The sequence below is a fragment of the Anguilla rostrata genome, chromosome 11, assembly GCF_018555375.3.
Source record: "Anguilla rostrata isolate EN2019 chromosome 11, ASM1855537v3, whole genome shotgun sequence".
Classification (NCBI taxonomy): domain Eukaryota; kingdom Metazoa; phylum Chordata; class Actinopteri; order Anguilliformes; family Anguillidae; genus Anguilla; species Anguilla rostrata.
In genome coordinates this window covers 18473412-18501153 of record NC_057943.1, presented here as the reverse complement: position 1 = coordinate 18501153, position 27742 = coordinate 18473412, and the positions used below count along the sequence as shown (strand labels likewise).

The 27742-nt window shown below is 46.7% G+C and overlaps 1 protein-coding gene across 4 annotated transcripts in view; it reads left to right on the top strand.

Annotated features, from left to right (window-relative positions):
- LOC135234189 (cadherin-4-like) overlaps positions 1-27742 on the top strand; it is a 546833-nt gene that overhangs the window by 502660 nt on the left and 16431 nt on the right. For all 4 annotated transcript variants that reach the window (XM_064298517.1, XM_064298519.1, XM_064298520.1 and 1 more), the window contains 3 exons: positions 9972-10109; positions 21180-21365; positions 25339-25592. In XM_064298517.1, the coding sequence (XP_064154587.1) occupies positions 9972-10109; positions 21180-21365; positions 25339-25592 (578 nt within the window). The remainder of the gene's footprint in view (positions 1-9971; positions 10110-21179; positions 21366-25338; positions 25593-27742) is intronic.

Here is a 27742-nt window from a genome sequence, read left to right as displayed (position 1 = left end):
CGGTATATATGAATTTCGAATCCAAACCAGACAGCCCTACTGCACGTACAGCACATGGGTGTGTCATCAAAGCTTTTGGATGAAGTTCCAGTCTTAATGCCCTTATAGATTTTTCTGAAATAAGAAAGCATATGTTAAGAGGCAAAAAGAAAAAAAATCTAAAATAATGGTTACAGTCAATAGCAAGCACATGTTTTTTATTCTGTCAGTTGGTTCAAACAAGCGGACAGATCTGTAAATTAGATGTAATAAATGGGCAGATGCTTCTCTTTATATTCCTGTCCTTGCTGGACAGAACGGCATGCTGGGATTTGCTCTCTTGCCAGGCGGCGGTAAATCTGGGAGCCTTGTTCGCCAAGATGTGAAGGCACGAGATAAAACTGATGCGATGCATTTCATCAGCGCTCTGATCTGTCTGTCAGGCTTAAACAGGTTAACCGAGCCCAAGTCGTCGCTTTCATCCTCATTTGAAACTCGGCTGTTGCCTTCCCTCAAGCTTTAATTACACGCAGGAAAACGCCGGGCCCGCTCTCGCCACTTTCCATATCGGGCTGAAGCGGAGACTCCCAAGCAGTGATCTCCAGCACGGCTCTGTCACCAGTTTGGTCTATCGTGGGCTGGCCGTCACAGAGAGGGGTGGATTGGATTTTGAACTGAACATAACTGCATTAACAGGAACATTTTACTGATATTTCCGTGTTTCATAATAATCCCAGTGTGAATGTGGGAGCCCTCAACTGGCCTTGTTTTAAATTTTGTGGTCCAGTTTAGAGGCCAAGGTATGATGATATGCTGAAAACCAGGGAAAGTTTTTGGTTGGACATGGTAGGAATGTGAGGGAAAGGTACTTGGTGTGGTTTTGTATTGTATGTATAGTACTACATGGTTTCTATAAGAACAAGTGTAAATTTTATGGTCTCCTTTTTCAGGGAGAATAAAGTACACGTTTATCAATGTATTTTGATGCACAAGCTAATTTAGGCATTACGCATTGCTTTTGCTTAAATGAAACCCATTCCTAAGGTAATTTACAGATTTTATTTCTTCGCATTTTCAATTTGTACAACTGAAAACAAAGTGCAGCAATTTCTTTTGAACTTAAAAGCACAGAGCAATCAAACCTGCACCAACCTGCATCATAAACACAGCTCCTTAGCCATTATGCCATTGCATTAGCGTTGGTCTTAAGTTAGGTAATAAGTCATGTCTTTACTTTGTAAATCATAACCATAGCTGTACATTGCCTGAATGTACTGCACATAATGTAGCGTTGTTTCCTGAGTGCAAAACACAGCTATTCTACCAAGCTCAGCTTTATTTTTTTGCATTCAAGACTCCCATATCTGTGTGTGTGTGTGCTTGTGTGTGTGTTTGTGTTTGTGTTTGTCTTGTTTTTTTTATCAAAGGTTCGAAACAAGCCTCAGGAGTTTAAACTGCACATGAAGCCTCCCTGTTACAAGACCATCTCCAGCTGAATAAAAACTCATTATTCTTTTGCTTACATCAGGCTTCTATCGCACCCCCCCCCCCCCCCCCCCAAAGGACCCGCAAACAGCTTGTCCGCAAACATAAATAATAAGGAAGAAAAGTGTTTGCCCCCAGCAGCGGCTCTTCTGCATAAGAAATGCCAGGCGCTGAGAGATGGGACCATCAGAGAGCCAAACCTGCTCTCGCTTTCTCTCCCCCCCCCGCCCCCAGGAGCAGCTGTCTCTGCTGCAGCGTGCAGCTCGTGGCCTGACTCTCAGGGCCCGCTCTGTGAAGCCGTTCTCTGCTTGCTTCCAGGCACGCCGCGCTTCAAAGGGAGCGGGCTTCTGAAGCTCCGTCTCCGGCAACAAAGGAGCCGCAGGCCCGCCGCTCGGGCCGCCGCTCGGGCCGCCATCTCGGCTGATTGCGATTGGAAAACTTTCGAACCTGCGGAGCCCGCGGGCGGGCGGCTGGGCGAGCGGCGGAAGCCGTCGAGGCTCGGCCCGGCCGAGGTAGCGACCGCGGGGCCTGTGGTCCAGGCTCAGGAGCCCGAGACCGGGCCGAGACCACCGAGAGAGCCTGGAGCTTTCTCATGGAAGGCAGTACCCACGCCTGTGCTGGGGTCTCCTGCCTGAGCTATTAGCACTGCTGAACTCTATGTGCCCTGATTACCATACAGCACGCAGCAGTGTGGGCTGAACGTGCTGGGAGGCAGTGGCAGGTATCCGGGAGGGTAAATAACCCAGAGGAGTGTGGAAGGAGATGGGGGAGGACAGGACTCCGGGGGGTGGGTCTCTGTCTCCTTTGGCAAACGGTGGGGGAAGAGGAAGATTGCGTACGTAATCTCTCCCTGTCTTGGGATCAATACCAGAGTGCAGACTCCCCCGCCTGCCTCTGATCACAGCCCTGGGGCCGTGTGAGAGGTATTCTCACAGGGGACTCTGATCAGAGCCTCAGAGGCTGTGATATAAGCAGGACACACACACACACACACACACACACACACACATATATATATATATATTTATGATGACAGAGCAAAGAGACAGAAATGGAAAGAAAAAGAGAGAGAAAGTGCATGGAAGGATACAGACAGACTGAGACCACACAGAGTGAGCAAAGCAGAGAGAGAGAGAGAGAGAGAGAGAGAGAGTAAGTGAGAAAGAAAGAAAAAGAGTTGTATGGAAATGGCCGTGCTGAGTCCCACCATGTTTCTCATTCCCATCTCTTATCAGAACAGCACTAATCCATCCTCTGTCCGTCTGGTGCAGGATTAAAGCTGCAGCACACCTGAATGTTTACCAGTCTGCTGCTGAGGATAAGACTGTCACATAAGATGCACATACACACAGAAACATGCACGCTCACACACACACACACACACACACACACTGTCAGACTGTCTCACAAAAAAAAACAGCTATGAAAAAAAAATCCTCAAGAGTGGCAAGTTTTATCAGGCCCTGCTAGATTTTTTTTCCGTTTCAATTGCCAGTCCAGTTTTTAAAGGTTAGCTGAAAATGAAACACTTCCTTCAATTTCAACAGTTTTCCTCAGGACATTTTGTATGCTTTCTGATTGGTCATGGTCACATGCAGATCGGCATTGCTTACCAACATATTTTCTATTTCAAAGACTGCATGCAGTTGGCTTGGCAGCCCCAGTGAATTGTTGCTATGTCGGCTGTATTGAATTGCACAAAGAACATCGCTATCTTGCATACTTGGGGTGTCAGAAACCAGTCCTGGAATGTTGCAGTGTTTGCTGGAGTTTGCTGGTGTGTTTCATTGCAAGTTGGCTACTGGTCATCTTGATCCAGACGTACCAGTGAGGTGCAGCCTTTGCAGTACTCTGTTTTAGGAAGCACAGGTATGCAGCCTCTTATTTTGGAAGCAGGGACTACCGTACCAAGCGAGGACTATCTAGGGGAGGGAGAAGGAGGGGGTGCGGGATGAAGGTGAATGTAATTGCAGGCTTGTCTAATTAGATGGCATAATGTAAATGCAGCATTTCAGTACAGCCTGGGGTATCAGAGGGGGTCTTAAACAAGGCGTGAGGGGGGCCGTGGGCTGCAAGGCTGCTGCTAATCCCCCTCTTCAGGAGCCGCGGCCTAATTGGAATATTTACGCAGCAATTAGCAGGTGAAGGAGACACTTCAGTCGTAATGGGGAAGCCCAGGGAAGAGACTCATTACACCAGAAACGTCCAGGTTTGATTTCTGCTGCATGCCAATTAGGACACGGTGCGGGGTCTCTGAGCGGCTCCGCGGCACTCTGCGCTACACTGAGGGTGTTTGTTAGGGCTGGTCAACAAGCTCAGGCCACCATCATTTCTGTCTGCTTATGCAAATTCACCTGCTGTTCGTCAAGTGAGTGGATATGATTTTTAAGAGCACTTGCACACACGCGCATACACACATATACACACACAGACACACATGTATGCACTCACACATACACACACACACACCCACACACAGACACATACACTCAGACACACACATGCACTTACACACACATACACACACCCACACACACATATACACACACAGACACACATGTATGCACTAACATACAACATACACAAGAACACACACTCAGAGCTCATACAACTCAGAACACCATGCCATTACGACACACACACACCCACACATCTACACACACATACACACACACACTCAGAAACACACATGCACTTACGCACACACACACACACACACACATATACACACAGAGACACACACATGCACTCACACACACACACATACACACACACATACATAAATAGACACATACACACACACAAACATATACACAAACACACAGAAACACACATGTACAAACATGCAGATACCACAGATACACACACACTCCAGAAAGGGTTTTATTTGTTATTTGCTACACCCAATTTGCTTGTGACAATTCTCTGTGAAATTGAATCTTTATATGCGTTTGTCCCTTTTAAAAGAGGCCATTGACATTTTAACAGATGATTAAGTCAGACCATGCATTATAAACCTTAAGGAATTCAGTTATATCGATCCCTCCGAAGCATTGGAGGTGTTTCCTCTGCTACGGAAAAGCTGCTGCAATTCCGATCATCTTCATAAAATTCTCTGGACCCTTGTGTTGCGGCTCACAGGTTTTCATGAGCCTGGGTTTGCTGGTGTATAAAATCGACAGCGCGCGCCGCTGTAATCACCTCCCTGGAAACAGTATCTCAGGACTCATGGTTCCCTGCATCGCTCAGGCCCTCTTTGAGTGAGGGGCTGACGGACAGGCTCTAAGCTGAGCTGCTGGTCTTCATTACGTCTCGCGCGCCACGCAGCCGGCCTGCCTGTTACAGGCCCGATACGTCTGCGGTGACTCAGTGGCTGAGGGAGGACCTTGAGACTGACAGCCAGGGCTTCACTGGGCTGCAACATGGGATGCAGGATACATTACCTGCATATGCACTCAGATATACACTCACATAGCATACACACAGACAGAAAGACACACAGACGCCCACCCACCCACACACACGCGGACGCACACGCACTCACAAGCAGGATGAGCGCTACCCATTTTGTGTGCGTGAGAAATGTGTGTTTGTGTGTGAGCACTGTGCCATTCAGGGGCAGAGTGTGGAATTAATGGACTCTGGTTTGTGTTCTGTCATTCATTCGTTCACCTCCTGACCACTGTGATTACACTGACACTTACTCACTCAGAAACGCAGTCTGTTCTTGGTCAGCGCTCTTCTCGCATGGGTGCACAGAGGCGCGCACGGCGAGCGTATGCACGCACACACACGCATGCAGAGCGCACGCACACGCGCCCACACAGCAAGCGTACAGCAAGCGTATGCATGCACAGACATACACACGCGTGCAGTGCACACACACACACGCGCCCACACAGCAAGCGCATGGTGAGCGTATGCATGCACACACATACACACGCATGCAGAGCGCACACACACACACACGCATGCAGTGCACACACACACACGCACCCACCCACACAGCAAGCGCATGGTGAGCGTATGCATGCACACACATACACACGCATGCAGAGCACACACACATACACACGCATGCAGAGCGCACACACACACACACGCATGCAGTGCACACACACACACGCACCCACACAGCAAGCGTATGCACGCGCACACACACATACACACGCATGCAGAGCACACTCACACGCACTCACACACACGCATGCAGAGCGCACACTCACACGCACTCACACGCACTCACACACACGCATGCAGAGCGCACTCACACGCACTCACACACACGCATGCAGAGCACACACACATACACACGCATGCAGAGCGCACACACACGCGCCCGCACAGCAAGTGCACACATACACACGCATGCAGAGCACACACACATACACACGCATGCATAGCGCACTCACACGCACTCACACGCACGCATGCAGCGCGCCCACACACGCGCCCGCACAGCAAGCGTATGCACGCGCACACACACATACACACGCATGCAGAGCACACTCACACGCACTCACACACACACGCATGCAGCGCGCCCACACACACACTCATACACACGCATGCAGAGCGCACTCACACGCACTCACACACACGCATGCAGCGCGCCCACACACGCGCCCGCACAGCAAGCCTGCTGATAATGGGTTCATTTTCAGCTGAAATGCTAGTGACGGACAGGAGAAATGAATCAATCAGATAGAAGAAGAAACGCTACACCTATCATATTTTCTCTTTCCATCTCTCCATCTCCCTTTGATGCTAATGTGTCTCTCCATTCATCACTATGATCAATGACTTTTCCCCAGAGACGGAAAATGACTTAAAACTCAATCTACGCGTGCATTCCATTAATGTTTTCCTTTTTTTCCATTCTTGAGTGAATACACTGAAAACACTGAAATAGTCGGGCCTCTTGGATTTCACATTTCTGATTTCCATGGCTACCTTCCTAACCTGTCACCATTATGCATGATGGTATTCTATTTAGTTCCTCAATTTTTGGCAATTGCGTATTATTGGGCGCATACTTCTAAAGTCCTTCTAGACAAATAAGCACTTAGTTCAGAATCCATTGTCAGCTGCGTTTATTTGCACGCCTGCAATAAAGCACTTTGCCTTTGTTAACCTCCACCGCCTTTATGCTCAGCAGATTAAAATCCCGTGGCTCAGGGCAGTGGGAAAATCGCATTTTTGTTCTAGCTGAAAAGATTGCTTATTTCTGTGTGACCCGATTTAGCAGGATGTGAGATCAGTAAAAGAGATCTATAAAACTCATTATGCCTGCTCCTTTTGTTTGCAGCCCAGTTAGCGAAGGTACACTGAGGGGCGATTAGGAGGGGGACGCTGGGTAAATCTGTGCCTGGAGTTAAATTCGGGCTCTGCGACGCGGCCGGTGATGCGTCTGCATAATTTTCAGTTCCCAGCGCGGATTCGCACTTTCTCTTCAGTTCTCACACACAGCTGAAGACAGACACATGTGCTCACAAAGATAAGCTGTCACACCCACTCATTACACACATACTCACAGACACACGTACACACAGGCACTCACAGAGACACAGGCTGGGTCTCAATCAACATGTGTCCTTAACTTTGACTAAAAATTAAAAATGAGATTTTTTTTTTCTTCACGAACACGATTTGGCAAGTGCAGCCATCAGTTAAACTTACTCACCAGACTAGCGATAGAAAGGTGTCATGTTTTCATTCGCCTAAAAGTCAAAGCTGACCAGACCAGTTGACTGAAAAGGGGCCATACATGCACAAAAACACAAACACATGGATTTATGAAGGCGAGACATGGGTGCATTCAAAACACAGAAACATTCACGCTAAGGCACACGCAAAGACACACAGTAAGCTGCACTCACAGAAATGTGCAGGCATTTGTAAAGACGTACAGAAACACACTTACACACAATCATGTCTAGATGCACACACCCACGCGCACATGCAATGATACGTATACCTTGAAACCAACAAACGCAGAAGCACTCTACTTCCTGAAATGGTTGGTCCTTGTTCATCAAAATATTTACAAAATGCATACAACAGGACCCTCCTCAGATTTTTTAATTATCGAGAGGCTCACTCTCAGCTCAGTTGTAGTCCACTGCATTGCATTACGAGACACAACTTGAAGAGGAATGCAGGCACAGTACAAACCTGTGCATTCTTCTTATTCAGCTTAAACAACACTCAGAGATGTTAATGCGAAACATGAAGATTCATTCTCATGCCTGTTTTACCCTTTACTGTAGTAGTCTCTTAGAGGTAGCAGAAGTAGCAGAATTTTTGTTGCACGTATTTCATTCCACAGTTAATAAAGAGTGAAATGCATCGTTATTTAAAAGCCAGTAATTTGACGGAGGGCAATGTGTTATGCCTAATGAATCTGAATGTGTAAGTGCTTCTGGGCTTGGTGCATTAGCTATCACATTAAGCTTTGCGCACGCCAGATACAGTGTTCTTTTCAGGGTGAACTGGAGGGAGGGCATTGATCTCCATTTAAGCTGAGCACTGACCTTTCCCACCGCTGCGTGGCCTGGGTCGCCCGTGCCATGGGAGAGGTTCTGGCCCTGGCTTATCTGTGCTGTGCTGCAGAGAGGGGGCTAGTTCTCACCAGCGCCAAACATCCGCACAGCGCTAGCCTGCATCTGTGCCGCCCCCCCCTCTTACACCACCCCCTCCTCAGCTTGCCTGCGATGCCCAGCATCCACCTCAAAAAGGAATTCAGAGGCGGTGGGATTAGTCATAACGCAGCCGCTGCAGATCAGAGACACTGCCACAGGCATGTTTCTTCTCAAGGAGTTTCAGCACCAGGGACAGCGCCGCAGAGCGCCGCAGAGCGCCTTGTAACCCGCTGCCCCTCGACTTGTTGAACAGAGCGGAGAAAGTGAAAGGGAGGAGAGTGCGCTTTGCATTTGAACAAACTAATGCAAGACACAATTTACACAAGATGGAGGGCTGTTTTTTCCCCCTTTTTCTCAAAGGTGGTGTTGATCTTTAAAGGAGCCTGTGGACCTTTGCCTGCAAGGTTAAAGCCGAAAAAGCTTGTCTCTTCGCCCCCCACTGCATGTTTTAATCCTTTTGTAATACACAGTTGCTAAACCATGAGCAGAACTGTAGTACTGCCACACAGGCTTTGATTTCCAGAGTTTCTGTTCCTGAAATGGTGATGCGCCCAACTGGAGAGACGCTCTCTCAACGTTCCGCCGTCTCAATCCACCTCGGGCTCATATTTTATTAACTCCGTGCACCAGGAAGAGTTCTGCTATTACTGTATAATGTCTGAAACTGCTCTAGGCGAAAGAAAATGAGAGAGATAACCACCAGCTGTTGTTTAAAAAAAAAAAAACATTATTTTTAGCATTCTCATGTTATTGGTATTTCTGCATCTAATTTGCGATGGAATTGATTTTGAATTTTTAAGGGATTTATTTATATATAACAGGTCTTGTTTGGTATGAATTCTATTTTAAATAAAATTTAGTGTAGATTTTATGCAGTGTCTGCATTGGTGTGTGAAGAAATATTAGAAATATCTTCATTTGTATTAAACAATTTCACTCTGGCTTCGATTCCAGAAACTGCATCCCTTTTGCAGTTTTTTGCGCTTTTGCATCCCTGCATCCTAGACCATAGTCCGCACAGCCTCCAGGTCAGGGATGCAGGTCAGAAAGCGGTCTGGGAGAGGGGGATAGCGGCACAAAGCTTCCAGGAGTTTTCTGTGTTAAGGGACTAAGTAACGTTTGTTCACCTTCAATAATATTTTCAATAGAGTGTTTCTTTTTTAAGTGCCAGCGTTCACATTAAAATGACTGATGATCGCGCCACAGCGCAGCTCAACGCGGGGACGGTTAGGCGGTAAAAAATGGGTCTCCCAGCGCACACCCACGCTTCACAACCCGCGCCTCACAAACGCGGGCCCGTGTAGTTTAAAGCCATTACCAGCGCAAAGGTGCTGGCGCTGCTCTGAATACAAATCTGTCACATATCCATCCAAACATGACACTTTTACAGCTGACCCTCTGCTCCTCCCACACTCGCACAAACATGAAACACAGACTGTTCCTGTGTGTGTGTGTGTGTGTGTGTGTGTGTGTGCACATGCATGTGTGTGCGTGTGCATGAGTATGTGTGTGCGTGTGCATGAGTATGTGTGTGTGCGTGTGTGTGCGCAAGCGTGTGAGTGCGTGTACACATGCGTGTGTGTGCGTGTGCGTGTGTGTGCGTGCGTGCATGTGTGTGTGTGTGTGTGTGTGTGTGAGTATTACTCAAAATATGCATTCAGTTAGCAATGGCTTAATGGAGCACGGAATTGTGTGTGAATTTTCTTGGTATTGAGTTTCATTCCTGTTCAATTATTTAACGGACTGGCAGGGTGATGAAGACACAGCTTTCTCCTCCTCAGCATACAACAGTATCTTCCCTGTGTTTGTTCACTCATTCATGTGGAACAGATTTTGCCCTTTAAAACTGTGGGCTCTCTCTTGCAGAAAGTGTCCCAATACACCATCATCGTCCAGGCGACTGACATGGAGGGCAATCTGAACTTTGGGCTGTCCAACACAGCCACGGCCATCATCTCTGTGACAGACGTCAACGACAACCCCCCAGAGATGACCGTCAAGACGGTGAGTTTGTGCGACCCACAAACAATCTGCCACAGTTCTCACACTTCTCTTGCCCCAACCGTGCTTCCCAGCTAATGTCTGGGGTGAGGGAAGTGCTTCATGGGAGTAATTATAACAAGCTGAGGTGGGAAGTATAAGTTTATAGTTCTGACCTAAGGTCTGGGTCTTGGGGGGTGGTGGTGGTGGTGGTGGGGAGGCAGAGGAAGACAGTGAACCATGTGGCTTGGAAGGCTAAAATGTGTAAAACAAAATTACAAAAACAAAACACGACCAAAAACCTGGTTTCTGTTGCCTTGGAAAATGCCTAATAACTCCTGTCTTGGTGAAGTGTAAAATATCTCAATTTCCCCACAGACTGCAATGGCTTCAGGTTTGTTTATAAGCCTGTTAGGTTTCAGAAAGTGATGCTCCTTCCTTGATAATCCCTTTCTGACAACTTTTTTCAACTCTCTGGGTTCAAACGTAGCCTAACGAATGACTCAGAGGGTGATTCACGCAGTAATGCAATCTGTCAGCTGCAGAAGCGGGGTACGGAGACAGGGAGAACTATGTCTGGCAGACAAAACAAATGCATTTTTTCCCTTCTTTGTTGTGTGCAAATCATTCATCAGTCCTCAAACAGTCATCACAGCCGATAGCGCAAAGGAGAAACTCCATGCTAAGTGGAATAGCAGGGTCAGCCAGTACTTATTTACAGGAAGAGCGAACAGTGGGATATTTCTCATCAAACTTTGTCAGCTGTGTTCTATTTTGGGCCCGGCGGGAACGGTGGCGGGGCGAGGACGCGCTGGAAACGAAAGCAGCCGAGCGGACTGATCGTCCCGGCGGCGGAGGCGGGAGTGGAAAAACACGCGACGGTTGATCTTTCGCGCGGCGCCTTTCACAAATAATCGTCGCCATCATCATGACCATCACCATTATCAGAGCGGCAGCGGCAATAACGATAATGACGTGATTGCAGTGCCTGCGATGAAAGGTCACGGCGCGGTGCAGGGTCTTTAAAGAATAAAAAAGAAAAACAAGAGAAAATAATAGCTGGAAACACTGCCTTACATTATCCAGCCCTTGTTTTTCTTTTTTTTCTTTTTTATCATTTGTGTTCGGGGGAAATAAAGTGTCTCGGTGGTGAGTGCTCCTTAGCTGTGTCTGTCCTTCTGGGTGGTTAATGGCCTCCCCCCCCTCCCCATGCCTGCAAGGGGCCGAGCGCTGATGTTCCCTCTCACAGTAAATGATACCTATTCCAGGGAGGCAGGGGCACGCCAGTGAGCGCCAGCACCCTGGTGATAGCGGGGAATGAGAAAACTCAGGAGGCAATTTGTTATCCCGACGGATTAAATGAGACAGGCAAAACAGGCCCAGTGAGTGAGGTGAGAGCAGTTGTGTCCTGAGGGGTTGAGGGACCAGATACATGAGAGCGAGATGGGAGGGATTACCGGAGGAAGGAGGGGGGTGTGGTGAGCGGGGAGGGGCGGGAGGCAGTGAAGGAGTGGGGGGAGTAGGGAGGAAGTTAAGGGGAGAGAGAGGGAGAAACAATACGGATCAAGGAGGAAGTGTAATGAACATGGAGGGGGTGTAGGGGATAGGGATACACATATGTGTGTATAATGTGTGTACACACAAACTGTATGTGCTTGTGCTTGTCTTTACTGTACTTTGGTGCATGATTATGGAAATGCATTTGACAGATAATATTGTCAGCAAAGGAAATCATCTGGTAGCTGGGTGTGTGTGTGTGTATCTGTGTGTGTGTGTCTGTGTCTGCCTGTCTGCATGAAACATACAAGACAAAGAGAGAGAGAGCGAAGGAAGAGTGAGCGGCAGGTGCTGCAGAACTGGAGCATCAGACCTGCTCCGCCGCGGGTCTCTCAGTGAAGACTGGCCTGGAGGCACGCTCGTGGAGACTGGCCCTGTTCCCTCTTCACGGCTCATCAGAGGGAGCCTGTGGTGTCTGCTTCCAGCCTGAAGCAGCATCAGAGCCGCGGCGTGCCAGAGCCGCACGCTGCATTTCAATCAGCCCGCTCGCGTCGAGAGGCGGCGTCGGATCTGCGCCCGCCCGTCTCCCGCGCTTCGACTGCTCGCCCCACGCCGCTGCCTCGGCTGCCTGCTACACCTCGGCGTTCCATAAGAGCTCTCCCCCCTCGCTAAACCGACTCGCTCACATCTAGACAGGATGTCTTCCTTACCGCACCACCATGCTGGGCAGAAGGGCCTGCTGAGATGCAAAAGAGAGAGCGCGTGTGCATTTCTGTGTGTGTGTGTGTGTGTGTGTGTGTGTGTGTGCGTGTGCATATGTGTGTGTGTGTCTGTATGTGTGTGTGCCTGTGCGTGTGCGTGTGCATTTGTGTGTGTGTGTGTGTGTGTGTATGTGTGTGTGCATATGTGTGTGTGTGTCTGTATGTGTGTGTGTGCTGCTGTGTGCGTGTGCGTGCTAGCATTGTGTTGTTGTGTGTGTGTGTCGTGTGATGTTGTGTGTGGTATGTGTGTGTGCCTGTGCGTGTGCATGTGTGCATGTGTGTGTGCCTGTGCGTGGGCATACGTGTGTGTGTGGATGTGTATTTGTGTATGTGTGTGTGTGTGCTTGTGCGTGTGTGCGCGTGCGTGCGTGCATGCATGTGTGTTTGTGTGTGTGTGTCATATCCTTTAGTTGTAAGTTCTTGTGCAGGGAGACTTTTGAAAACCCAAATCTTCAGAGAGGTTTGCAATAAGACTACAGAGGCAAAGGGCAGACAGAGGATGGGAATGCGGGGTAATTCTCATTGTACTAATCTGTCTTTGCTGCGTACCAGCGTGCAGTATAAAAATGAGGTTATTAAACACCCCTCAGAAACAAGCCCCAACTCGAAACGCCAACCCCATTAATCAATCCGGAGAGGGGAAGGCGAGCCCGACGTGGGTGTCTCATTTTCTTAGTCGGCTAATTGCAAGGACGACCTCCCACCGACGAGAAAGAAAAAGAAGGTAATTGGAGGAGTGCTCTCCCCTGATAGAGGTGCCGTCCTCCTCGCTGAAGTGGGACGGGTCCCAGGGCCAGTACTCTCCCCACTGGTCCTTCTCTCATTAACCTGGGCCCTTCTTTAGTTGGCCTCGACCCCCCCTCCCTCCCTCCCTCCCCAATATCCCCCCGCTCCCCCTCTGGGAGAAGTCTCTGAAATTAATTTGGCTGTTTATGCGCACAGTGCCTCTGAGGTACCGGGCTTACTCAGATGAGTCTCATTAACAGGTACACATGTCGCACGTCCAGCTAACCAGGATAGGAAGGTGGGGCCTCCAGTGCCTGCTTTGCAGAAATGGAACTCTGTCACACCGTTTCTAGGCCGCTAAGGTCGACAGAAGTTCGGGTTCAGCAGGGGCGAAAAGCCGCTCTAAGCTACGTCATCCCGAAACCGCTCGCGGCAGCGCTCAGTCATTACCCTCTGACAGGGGCGCAGTACCCCACAGTGCGAGGGCAGATCACATCAAACTGCACGCGCGTGACGGGAAGTTCTGGAGAAGTTTAGCAGACCCGCCTCCCTCGTTACGCTTCTAGCTGGGGCGTGATTTCCCTGGAAGCCTTTGTTCACATATTCACTTTGCTGTGGATCTCTCTAAATTCGGGCTGTTTTGCGTGCTGATGAAAGGCCCGGGCGTCTTGGCGGGTGGCGCTGTGGGGAGCAGGGGGGTGCTGGCGGTGGGATCGGTGGCTGGAGCGTGAAGGGGAGATAAGGTGCTTAGAGCGGGAGCCCTGGCAGCAGCTGCAGGAGCGCGGCTCCCAGGACCATTAAGGCTTCATGATGATAAATTAGCGCCTCCCTCCAGGTGCACATTAGAGCTCATCAGCCAGCCCCGGCGCCACACTTCTCAGAGCATCAGGTGCTGCGCGGGAGCGCAAAGTAATTCGCTCTTACTCCGAAACGGGCTAAAGCCCCGTCCGCAGAGAGGGCCCGGCCGACCCGCGGCTGCTGAGCGGCGAACACGCAGTGTACGCCTCGCTCCGCACTCTTCTGAAAGACGAGCGCCGCTGGGTTTCGGGTTTGATGCTGGGTGAGGCGGAGGTGGGTGGAGGAGGCAGGCGGTGGCTGCGGAGGGAGGGGGGTCACGCGCACACCCGACCCATATCGTTTCCAAACCCGCCGGCCACTTTTCTTCTCATTAACGCTGCCGAGTTCAGACAACCCTGTTCAGAGAAAGGGCTCACCTCCCGCTTGCTAAAGCGATATTATCATCTTAAGCTCTGAGAGAGATAGCGGTTAATTATGTGCACTCTCTTTAGCTGGGTTTTTCACTGCGGTGACCCACCCGTTGGTGCTAATCTCTATCTCATCCTCTCTCCCTCTCCTTCTTGTTCTCTCTTTCTCTCCCCCCGCCTCTCTTGCCTTTCTCTCGGCTTCAGTCTATAATGCCAGTGCTTGTTTTCATCCTCCTCTGAACACAGGACATACAACGGAAGAGATGAGAAGTCCCTTTGTAAATCATACTCCCCTGATAGTTTATCTTTTTTCCTGTAGAATGCAGCTCTGGCTCCACGCATACAGCTCTGGAAAAATTAAGAGACCACCCCATATTTTTGAAGAACAGTCAGGGTTACTCCACCGATTATTAATTGTTTAAACCTTCCTCGTGGAGAAAGTGTTATTTTTATTATTTGTTTAGTTTGGATTATTCAATATATAACTACACGGTACATTTTTTTGTATTTTGACCAGTAATGTTCTGAATGGCAATATTTTTGTTTGGAATTAAAATGAAATGTGGTCAATAGTTAAAGAAAAAATATGAAAAGTTGTATTTTACACAGACACATACCCATTAACTGTGAAATTGATGTGCTCTCTTCATTTTGTCCATCCTCAGTTGTACCTTCTGTTCATTCCTTTCTTATTTATTTGTGGTCTGAATGGCCATCCGTGCTGGGGTCCGAGCTGTGCATGTTGGGTGGTGGGCTGGGTGTTTGTGCTGCTAAGCGAGCCCGGTCACTTGGGTAATGCTAAGGGCCACAGGGCCAGCCGCTGCACGGTTCCCCCAGAGCAGTACGGCCCACGGAACAAAGCGTCATCCCTCTGCTCCTGAGAAATAGCGTGCGATCAAACGCTCTGCCCTCGTCTTCACCCGCTTTTTTACCTCCGCACAGGAAAAAATAGCTTATAAAGCCTCAGAACTTAGCATTTGCATATGACAGATCTGAGAAATGTCAACTTTTACATATTTCTTTCGATTTACATCTTCGTGGAGGTGGAAAAAGCACACAAGTGAACTGATCAATTGAAATAGCTTCAGGGTACTGAAAATGTGGAACATAACTGCCAAATGAAGACATTAGTCATTATTTTTAGGTATGTGTTATTAATTTCCTGCTTGTGCATAAATATTTGTGTGTGTGTGTCATGAGGAAAACCCACTTGCTTCACAGACTTCTGCATATTCTGTTCACTTGTGTAGTGAGCCGTGATACTAACACATACTGAGCATAATTTTTGAGGCAACGTTGAGATTTTAGGTGATACCAGTACAGAAAATTGTGGATTATACACAATTTTCAATGTGTTAGGCATTAAATGTTGCTGTTGATGCATCCAGTGAGGACGTCCTTAAATAAATCTTTTAAAAAACAGATTTTTTCCTTCCATCCCTGTCTGTTATAACAGCAATGATGATTTCAGATTAACTAGAACTAATTTAACCTTGCTGGGAAATGGGAAAGGAATGGAAATTGGCTCTGAAAATGTACGTGTTGGATTGATGTGCAGATTCTCGGAGGAAACTGGCAGAAAATAAAGCCAGTGTTAATGTGGAGGTTCTCGCTGGTGTATGTGCTGGTGGTGGTGGTGGGGCGGGGGGTTCAGGCTTCATGTATATTCCAGCAATCCATCCTTCACACCTCGCTGAAGCAGCATTAAGCCGTTAGCCACTCCATAAGGATGAATTATGTCAGGTAGTCCAGACTAATTGCAGTCAGAGCGGGATGAAGGCAGCCGGAGACACATTAGAAAAGGAGCGTTTTGTCAAAGGTAATTTTTTCCCGCTCAGCTCCGACAGAGGTGAGTAAATTTGGGGCAGGCTCACGAAGGCCTGTGTCACCGTTGTGAGATCACTCATGGAACTGTGCGCCAGTAGACCGCCTGCCAGGGGTCCAGAGATGAATGGACCTCCTGACAAGGAGGTCTGACAGAGTGGGAGTCCCATCTCACTCCATCCAGCTGTGACACACCCACCCAAACCCCACCCACAAAATAAAATGGTTACTATTCCTGAACCCCTACAGGCATAATCTTGGTCTCTTCTGAAAGGTAACCCTTGTGAGTTTATTTTCCAAATGTGGGTCGGTGCGACTTGAGAGGCAAAAATGCTACTGTATTGATAACTACGTGCATTTGACATTTCCTCATGAAATGATGCAGCAAAAATACTCTTGGAAGCAAAGTTTATGGGGAATTTTATTTAGTATTTGAGCTAAATATTTTATTGCCATAGGGCTCATTGTCAGGTGATTGGATTGATTGGGTTGATTGGGTGATTGGACTGATGAGGCAGGAAGTTGTTATTGGCATCCCTGTCTGCAATTTCCCACTGAGGAGTGTCACTGACTGACTGAAAGAGAGACAGAGTGTAACTACAGGCCGATATCACCTTCCCTGACTTACGCTCAGATGCAAAGAATGGCGGCAGACAAAGGCCCGGAGTAACACTTATTCTTCTTTGTTTTACTTTGACAAAGTTTGGTGACCTCAGCACAGATAACCCACCCCACCCCCACATCATCCATTTCTCTGCTGTCACAACTGTGACAGGGAGGCAGCCGGACGGTTCGGCATTTGACAGCAGGGGGGAAACAGAGCCACTCTCTGTGTTAGTGACATAGCTTCCACCCAAGATTAATGGGAAAGTTTGAACATATTTTTTGTTTTGTTTTTGTTTTGTTTTCCTTTTCTTTTTTTGTTGAGGGTGACAGAGAAAGACTCGGGCCTGCCTTCCAGCCCAACTGTGATTGACGATGACAGGGCCTGGAACTGAACGCTCTGACTCTGACTGCATTATTGATGGGCACCACTGAGCTCAACAGGGCTCTTTCCCAATGACACTAATCAGTTCGAAAGCCAACCTCCCGCTTATAGCTCCTGACTGCTGCAGGAGGAAGCACTGCGCTGCTTTGTTTGCTGAATGCTATTATAGCGTTTTTAATTCCTCCACATAAACTTCAAACATATTGTGTGCGTACTAATGGATGGCATTGTTACAGAATCATCGACAAAGACAGTAATGCTTGGCAGGACTGGGACAATTTCAGGCCAGTGAATCTCACCACTGAAAGTAGAACACTAAGAGTGATGCCTATACTATCTGGAAGCATTATGTAAATAGAAAAACAAACAGGAAGAAAATTGCACCCATCAGTTATCAGCAGGCCTATTCCATGTATCTAACTAGTAAAATCACTTGTGTCTCTGTTTAAATGGTAGCAGAACGGCATGTATTTGATCTTTTTCTAAAAGGGCAAATTAAATTAATAAAGATGAAGTATATGTGAATTGAGAGAAATTCAAGGTTGTGTCTGATTTTTAATATCTAGGCAAAATTTTTGATTCAAATCTTACTTGTCAAAAGAAAATTTTAAAAATGTGATTAATATGATCAGGTTCAGTCTGCCAAATGTTACAGAAAGTGCCTTCTATCCTTTGAGGCAGCCAAGCCTTAGATCCACTCTGATTTTATCTCATGTAGCTTACTGTTCAATAAATTGGTTTGTTCCACAAACAGGAACAACTGCATTACTGCCCATTATGATGCCATTCAAGAGAGCATCAAAGGTCTTAGATAGAAAGCTGAACTTGGCAACATTTTGAATAAATATAACTTAGTGAGCTTTTAAAACTATATCAAATTTTCATATGTATGCTGTACCTTTAAAAATACTGAATAATCAGATTGCACCCCCTCTAGGTCACTGCCCTTAGAGCACTCTGTTCAATCGCTAGAAGTCACTGCAATAGCATTTTGACAAAAATGCATTCAGCCAGGCAACCTTTTCTACTCGAGTCCCGAAATCTTGGTAATCTTCAGAAATAAAAAGTATTTAGCTTAATCTTCCACAAATAATCTCAAAGCCTGGTTAAAAACAAATTACTGTTGCTTCCAGTATATACTGTATATCAGACCATCATTCACTAGACTTTCCTTCCTAGACTTCACCAGCAGTTGTGTAATCCTATGGTATTTTATCTTGACTCTTTATTTTTTATTTAAGAGACTGCACATGAACATAAGATGTTTAGCTAACCATGTCCCTCCATGGGTGTATGCAACTGCTGACATGTTGCCTAGTGTGAATTGTCCTTTTTAACGATAGTAAATGAAAGAAAAGGTTATAAATGCAAGTCACATTGTTAGTTAAATGTATATAATGTGTTGTTTTCTAATACATTTCCCTGTACATATACACAATTTTCTGAATGAACTAACAGTATATATATACATATATATATATGCAGTAATGAAGAACGAACAACATATATGCCAAAGTGGACTTCACTGTGAAATATACATACTGTATATGTGGCCAAAAATGTCTGGACACCCCTTGGTCTGCAGATGTTTTTCATGATTTGGGCTTGGTCCCTTAGTTGCAGTGAAGGCAAATCTTAATGCTACAATATACAATCATATTCTAGATGATTCGGTGCTTTCCCAACAGTTTTGGGAAGGCCCTTTCCTGTTTCAGCATGACAATGCCCGCAGGCATACAGCGAGGTCTATATAGAAATGGTTTTGTCTGTGTGGAACAACTTGACTGGCCTGACTTCAAGCCCATCCAACACGTTTTGGACCATTTGGAAAGCCAATTGCGAGCCAGGCCGAATTGTCCAATCAGTCCCCGACCTTATTAATGCTCTTCTGGCTGAATAGAAGCAAGTCCTTGCAGCAATGCTCCAACATCTAGTATAAAGCCTTCCCAGAAGAGTGGAGGTTGTTATAGCAGCAATGACCAACTCCATATTAATGGCCATTACCTTGGATGAGATGTTGGATGTCAGGTGTCTGCATAATTTTGGCCATGTAGTATATATGATATGAAATACCTCTGGCAGTATGTTCTAGATGAGCATCTCTCTTAAAGTCAGTTGTTTAGTCCATGCAGTTCCCTACTGTTATATGGATCAAACGTGTAAATACAGTTTGATTGACAAACAGACCGAGGAAAAAGATGGTTGCATGGAAACACCAGTCAATTTCTAAAAGTCCACATTAGATGGATAGATGGATGGAAGGGCAGGATAGATGGATTATATTGTTTCTTATGCCTCCTGTGTCACCATCATTTACAGTTCTCAGAAGCTGGGATGAAAAATGCATCATTCATTGGAAAGGCATCGCTCATTCGATTGAACAGTTGAACACAGGGAAGATCCTCTCAGGCGCATACACATCCCTTTTTATGACAAAGCAGGACTGATGAGCAGGATGTGCTCTACATGGGAACAGGACCCATTAGACTGCTGCTGGTACAAACCCCAATGCTCCCACAGGCACGCACACCTGGTGGAGAAGAGGGGGAAATGATGCGCTGTTGCAGTGCTTCCCAAATTATTGCACTGCTATACTTCACTATTGACTATACATTAGCATTTATGCCAATCAGCCCTAACATTGATAATATAGCTGGAATGAATATGAAAAAAATAAAAAATAACATTAATTGTGTGTTACAAAAACTGTTCGCTCATTAAGTGGTGCATTGGAAACTTTGGGAATCACTGCTTCATTTCCCTCATCTTAAGATGTTCCGCCCTCATGGTGCTTACCTCTGACTGAGCCGTCTGATTCCACTGTTTCTGTGACAGGTGGCTGTTGCTTAATGAGACTGGTGGTGCCCCCAGGCCCTGCTTTGTTGTCCCTGTGTGCTTTCGCATGTGCCTCTCTGGAAAGGTCCGCAGCCTTGCACAGCTCGTTGTTTTGCTAAACCACTCCACGCGTGAATGTGGCCCACCTCCTCTCTCTCCACCAAATGAGAGCTTTCAGGCAGCTGCGTGTCCACTTCATCCTATTAAGACATTCGACAGGACACTCGCGTCTCAGTATGCTGGTCCCCAATACGGCACTTTACACAAATTCTATTTTCTTTTTCACTTGTTTCATCAAATGATCACACTGCTCAGACTGCTAGGCAGACTGCTGCTGGGGCAGTGAGGCTCCTTGAAATCCAAAACAAGCGCATCAGCCAGTTATTCATGTTTACTTTCAGTGGCTCCCAGTGCTGATATATGGTCCTGCAAACTGCGCATAGTCACTAGGTGCTTCATCTTTTGGGCAGACAGAACAAGTGTCCCATGTATGCTGGAGTGATTTGTCTTCCAACATATGGGCATACACAAACGTTTCTTCTTTATTTATCATTGTGGGTTTTGCTTATCAGGACACAGCAGTTGTTTTTCTAGGGAGGGGACATCTGAAACCCACTCAGTTGGTCCAGCGCTGCAGTGAAAGTCTTTCAAAAGCAAGTCTTGTTTTTTTAACCTCTCCAGTATTTTTGTAGAACAGAAGCCTTTCAATGTTTGTGCTAGAAGTGTAAAGCAAAAAAAAAAAACATTGAAAAAATATACAGACACAAAAGAATCTGCATATTTAATTTGTTTACTGCTTACAACAGTCATGTTGCTACAGGGGTTTGAATTCAATTCCGCCAAGATAATTAAGCCATTACTGTAAACAGCAGTTGGCATACACTCTAAATGGTTTAAGCGTTGAGCAAGGAACAGGGCTTGTGTGTGGTAGGTGTCTCTGATTGCAGCTGTGAGGCTCTGCTTCTTTCCATAAAGATTGGGGAGGGAGAGGCTTTGAGTTTAGTCCGTTGTCGTGATTAGCCAGGAAATCCTAAATGTGAAGGGCGTGCATGTGACATGTCATCAGCATGGGCTCCCCGCCTGTGGCAGGCGATATGAAACAGAGGAACACCAACCTATGACATGGGACTCTATTGTGTGTCAATTTATAGTGCACTACATATATGCTGCACCTATGCAGTTCCATAATCGTATTTTTCATAAGCAGCAGCAGTGCAAGGCCTCGTTTGTGACTGATTCCTTTTGCCCCATTCTGCAGTTCTCGGGAGAGGTTCCGGAGAACAGGATAAACGTTGTGGTGGCCAACATGACCGTAATCGACAAGGATCAGCCTCACTCGCCGAACTGGAATGCGGTCTACAGGATCGTGAGCGGGGACCCCTCTGGCCACTTCACCATCCACACTGACCCTGTCACCAATGACGGCATGGTCACTGTGGTAAAGGTAGGTGCCTTCAAATCGTTCATATATTCTTGGATGAATGCTGTGGGCAGTCTCTCCCAGAAATAATTATTTTGGTGTATGATTCTTGATAAAATATTGCCTGCCTACTTTTTGTCAGTTGATCTAAGAGCCGTAGAGCCATGCAGTATTTGGATATTGACAGTATTGAAAAGAAAAACTATTCAATGCATTGTGGCCAGCTTACCCAGTGTTGCTTCTCTACTAAATCACTTCTGAATTGAGCAATGGTACAGTGGCTAGGAAGAGTCTTGTTGTGTCACAGTATTTGAATTATCTTGGCAGTCACTCTGCAGATACATTGCTTTTCTACAAGCCGCAGTAGTCTCAAAGGATTTATATTTCTTATTGAGAAACTTAGTGCGCACCCTCCCTTTCAATAAACTAAGATAGGGCCGCATTCTGCACAGCACTTAATAAATAAGATGTCGTAAAATGTTACTAGGTGATTATTATTATTATTGTCATTATTATTATTATTAGCTCAGAGTATCCTAAATTACCAGTATCCTCTGGTAATTTAGGGAAGTGCAAGCGGTCACACTTTCCCCCTCCCCCCTGCGCTGTGTGCGTGAGTGGAGCTGTCTGAGTGAGGTGGCTCATACTCATCCTCCATGACACCCACTGGGCGCAGTGAAGCAGAATCGCAGTCAATGTGACTGAGGGCTGAGAGGCGGGGCTGATCGTCAGCAGCAAGGATGTGGAGGTTGGAGCTGAGGGGTGGGAGGAGGATGGGGGGGAGGGTGTTGGGGGGCAATAAGACCAGTGCAGCAAATTAAATATTGATTTCTCAATTACAAACATGTTCACTTTTATGCACCCATAATATTTTACCTGGTGTTGTAAATTCTGCTGTACAACAATACAGCCTCCTGCAGTTTTACTGCTGTGGGTAAAAGTTCCATAATGCCCTTGTCCCTTGGAGTTTCAGCTGAGAGACGATGGGTGCTGGAGTGTGGGCGGTGAGGGGGGGCTGGGTCACATGAGGGCTGGTCTCGTGGCAGCAGTGAGAGGGTTTAGGAGCTACATTTCTTTACAGCATGTAAAAGAATAATGGCTAACACCCTAATGTCCCTGTGTCTGAAATGACCCTCCATGATTTTTTTTATTTTGATAATGATTTTTTGCCCCTAGTTAAACATTGGTATTTTGCTCCTCTTCATTATCTATAGATGACTGGTTTTATAATCCTCTCTCCTCTCCCTGATATAAAATTCAGCAGGCAGCAGTAAGCTGGAATAACAACCCGAGGGGGGTTATCAAGAGATCATGAAATAAAAGACAGTGCCCCTGGGAGCCTAAAGAAAGAGACTGCAGCATTTACTCATAGAAAGAAGCAAACAACACACTTAAAAAGCGAGAGCAAGCACGCGTTTACGCGCACGCACACACTCTGCGAGACAGAGTGACACCCAACTAAAGGGATGCTTGTCTGACTGGCTCCTATCTGAGAACCCCCCCAAGGGCTATATCACCGTCAGAGACAAGAGTACGGCTTTATTCTTTCACAGCCTCACACATGTAACATAGAGGCTCACGCAATACCAATCAACAGAACCTCTAGAAGGGGCTTATTGAACAGGTACAGTGGTCCGTATTATTAGTCAGGTCATAGTCCTTGCTATAATCATCTATGGTCAAGCATATAACTGAGGTTAGGCCTGGGGGAATGCCAAACCTCTTAACTGTCAAAATATGGTTAGATAAATATCACATCCAGTGGCTGAAGTTCAGATTGAAAAGGCCAGGTCTGAAGCTAAGAGGGTACTACAATTAAACTGCAAACATCGTAGTCCCCGCTGCAGTCCCTGCCCATTGTTTTGTGATGTGCTCAGAGAGTATGCATTTAAAATCTGTGTTCTCATTAGGACCAATATGTTTTGCAATTAACTGAACTAGAGTAGAAAAGTAATATTGCCCAACATATTTACCTTTAACATTTGTCGCAGATTTTACTGCCATTACCAAGAATTTGCAATTATGAGTAGTTTGTTTTCTCATGCATATTCCCTTGTATATAACCAAAGGAACCTTGAACACAAATGCTAATGAACAAAACAGACTACAGGAGGGGACAGAAAGCAAATGTTCAAGGTTAATATGGTAATACATCACCTCCTGTGAATAATTTCTTCATTATTGCATCTCTTTGACCAAACTTTAAAACTTTGACCAACTCTAGCTTTGCCCTGACCCATTCATTATGGGCGTTTCAAGTGGCATGCACACTGTAGCCAACAATTTTACATAGTTATAGCCCATTTACATAGTTTTATCCGTATGTAATGTTTCTCAGCCAATTAAGCGCAAACATTTGTGACACCGAATAGAACATGGTAGCTTTAATTTTCACAGTTTGACTATTCTTATCCACTGTAAAGCATGCTGTCATATACCAGCTGTTTTATATTTTCTGATCCCCTTTGACCACTCAAAGTCAAATGAAAGAGTACTTGTGGTCAGGGAATAGATTGACTTGTTTGTCCAGTTCATCTCCATTGGATCTCTGGGATCCTGCGATGTTTGGTTTGAGATTTGTCTCTAGAGCCAGTTCACCAAACAGCCCATTTCTCCTTTCTTCCACCGCTCGGCATAATTTACATGTTATTATGCCTCGCACCTCGCCCGCACACTCTGTGCTCGTTTAATTAGCAATTAGAATATGTAAATTGTAATGTGGAATGAATATGGAAATAATAGGAGAGAGGGCTCGCGGTGTGTTAGGGGCGGGGGGGGTGTGTGTTCGGGATTGGCGGAGACTGGGGTTTGCCTCCCTTCCATCTCCCGCCTGGGGCTCTACACCATCCTGCGCGTGTCCCCTTAATTGCAGACCAAAGCCAGAAGAGCTGTGATCAATAATGGCTTCCCGATGGGCGGGATCAAAGCGGGCGGGTCGTGATCAGAGCGGACTGCGGCTCCCGGTCCCCGGCGCCCCGGCCTCGCACCTCCAGTGCTCGCGCGGCGCCATTGTCACGTCTGTCACTTCCACTCCCCCGTCACCCACGCAGCTTGTTTAGTGCTGCTTTTTATATCTCCGCGCTGTCCATTACGATCAGCGCTGAGCCGCTAACGCAGCGCATGCACAGATGCGCACCAAATTGTTATTGTCGACACTAAACCCGAGTCGCAGCCTAAACCGTAAACCCGCTTATTGTCTGCGCGCTAACATTAGGCGAGCATATATTTGTTTTATTTGAACTTGTAATCGCAGCATCTTCATTAAAGCTGCATAAAACTGTCATTTCACTTTATTCTCAAGTGCCAAATCTTCCATAAGCCCCCATTTGTCAAGTGACACTGCGCGCCTTTCCCACTGCAAGCGTGAAGAAGCCATGACAACATGTTATGAATACTTAAAGCCTGTAAGCTCTGCTCGCTGAGGGATGACAAAAATGGTGATAAGGGTCACTTAAACTTTAATAAAGCCACATACTTTCAGAAAGTGTACCAGCAAGCTCTTGTTTTATATGTGTTGGTTTCATCTCCCTCATGCTACATGTACTTCCACTTCTGTTATGATTGTCATTTTGTTGTTGTATTTATTGCCCTAATGGTGTCTGGAACAAGTAATTCACTCTCAAGTGTTTATTCCTGTTGTACAGGAGAAATTATTTATTGGGGGTAATTGATTCAGATGTGGAGTAGGATGATGCTTGGCTGCCCCTGTACATTTTGAATTGTTTGAATTTTAACTTATTTAAAATTTTAACTTCCCTAAGCTTCTGTCATTCAATGTTCCATTGTGCTCTTTTCATAATGTGCTGTTCATTTGGCGTCACCAAACTTTTGCAGTGGTCCGAAAGGCCTTACAAACATGCAGTTGTGTATGTGTACATAATATAGATAAAAGCCTTAAATATATGTATGTTTTTGCTCTCGCGATTTCACTTCATTTATTTGTTCCTTTTCCTTTCTTGTCTTCATTTTGAATCCTGCCGTCCTCTGCGGCTCCCAGCCTGTGGACTATGAGCTGAACCGGGCCTTCATGCTGACCGTGGTGGTGTCCAATCAGGCCCACCTGGCTGACGGCATCGAATCCTCCCCCCTGTCCACCGCGGGGGTCACCATCTCAGTGGTGGATGTCAACGAGCCCCCTGCCTTCCACTCTAACCCTAAGTCCATCCGCTTCGAGGAGGGCGTCCCCCCCAGGACCACGCTCGGCACCTTTACCGCCAACGACCCCGACCGCTTCATGCAGCAGATTGTCAGGTAGGCCTCTGGGAAAATGAGTTAGCAGGCAGGGAGGGACCCTGTCAGCCATGTCAATCACCAGGCTTTGTTCAGTCATGTTGTGGCTTTCTCTGTCTTTTTTCATTGCTGTGGATATGTGGTTGGGGTGGGATGAGCCACAGTTAACCCCACCAGCACGCTGCTAGAAATGGTGAGCCGAGCACCCTGTTATACGGCCTCAGGCGGGTTTCTGACAGCCAGATACTGTGAATCGGGAGTGACCCTGGCAGCCCCAGCGTTCCAGGAGTTCCGCGCTGGTGAACGTGATCCAAAATTCAGGGAGGAATTGCTGGGTCATGGAGATTTCATGCTGTTGTGAATTAGAAAGAAGTACCATTTCAATTAAATAGCACCAATTACACAAGTAAATTGTCATGCATGCCTCTGTTATAATGTGTAATTTACTAGTGCTGGGTTGGCCTGGGTCAGCCCACTGACTAGGTTTTTCTTTTAGGACCTACAGACACATCCATTGTCAGTCTTCTATTTTTTCCCACAGTTGTATTGCTCAAGCTGAAGAGTTCACATTAAATGATAATTATCAACTGCTTTAGCATAACTGCTGATGGGATTGTTGATATTAAAAGAGCCTACAGCCAATGGAGGACTCAAAGGATAGTCCAGCATTGTAAGGAGGTCTCAGTTTTGGAGCCCAGTGTCTCTCATACAATCTTATCCAGGGGTGAAAGGTCCCAGTCTAATGAACTGGAAATTTCCACACAGCCAATCCAGTATCACTCTCTCCATCTATCGATTGTCCCCAATATCGAGCCTTCCATTCGCCGGTTCCCAGGGCCAGATGGCAGCGTGCCACCTTTCCAGCATTGATCCACAGCTGGTCTCACAGGGGATAACTCTCGGCTCGCAGGCTCGGAAACCGCTCAGCATTCACCGTCTCTGAATGCAAACAAAATTCAAATAACAAGCACCCCATAAAAACTAACAGGTTAATGGGTATTGGTACACCTGAATAATCATCAGTGATTTTTAAAGAGAAATGCCTCGGCTTGGTGAGATACGCCGCTCGATTGAGCATTTCGTGACATCACATCGTTTAGGCTGTGAAGCACCGCGAGCCACAAAGGACCGGCAATCTATACTGCAGTACATTAAATGTTCGGAGATTTCCTCAGAAGCCTTCTGCATCCTGCCTACCGGTAGCAGCCAGAGTCAAATAAACGAACACCCCGATCTGGCAGTATGGGCTTCAGACGGCTTGATTAATTATTAGCTAATTCAGTTTGGCAATTATCTGTGTGGCGGAACGAGAGATCTGCTGCAGAACAGACCAGAGGGACCTGGGGTACGGAGCCCCCTTCTCTCTCCCCCGGTGATGTGGGTCTGCTTCCTCCATGTCGTTTCTCTGGGAGAAGGATCTAAACAAATTTACCAGTTAATTTCACAGCAAATGAGAGTAAATTGGGTGTACATTTTAATTTAGGAGGTGCAGGCATCACCAGCTGGGCGCGCCTGCTCGAGCCAGATTCGGCCAGCTGTAGAATCACGAGCTGGGGTCCACGGAGCACAGGGCCCGACAGCAGTCCCTCCAGCCGCTTAGCCATGGATCAGCACGGACACTGCTGAGTCTCCCAATACCCGGTTTGTTTGTCTTGTTAGCCCTGAGGAGGGCTCTTCTGTTTTTTTGTCTGATAATTTGTGCCCCCGCTGAGTGTACGCCGTCACTAGCCAGCACTCTTGGCTGCATAGCCATGGGGCGAAGATACATGGAGAAGGATGTTTTTTTGATAGCTGGATGGTCTGAAGTACCAGCCACCCATGCATACAATTAGTAGAAAATAATTACATCTCTTTTCTACTTCTCACAAAGAAATATTTATGTTTTTTTAGTTTTATGCATTTCTGGCTATTTACATTTATCCATAGGTCAGAGTTTTCATAGGTCAGGGTTCCCTGCTTTGCATCAACGGCGTTTTCACTTTCCTTATAGCAGCTGCGGAAACCTTTCCGTTTAGTGTTCTTGTTTATTGGTTATAGCCATTAAGATTATTTTTTGAAGTCAGGAAGCTCATGACATCCTTTTTTGACAGAGAGTTTTGAGATTTCCGTCTGCCCTCTGGGTGGAATGGACTATTCTGGATGTTTCTCATCTTCTATTGCTGGTCCCCCGT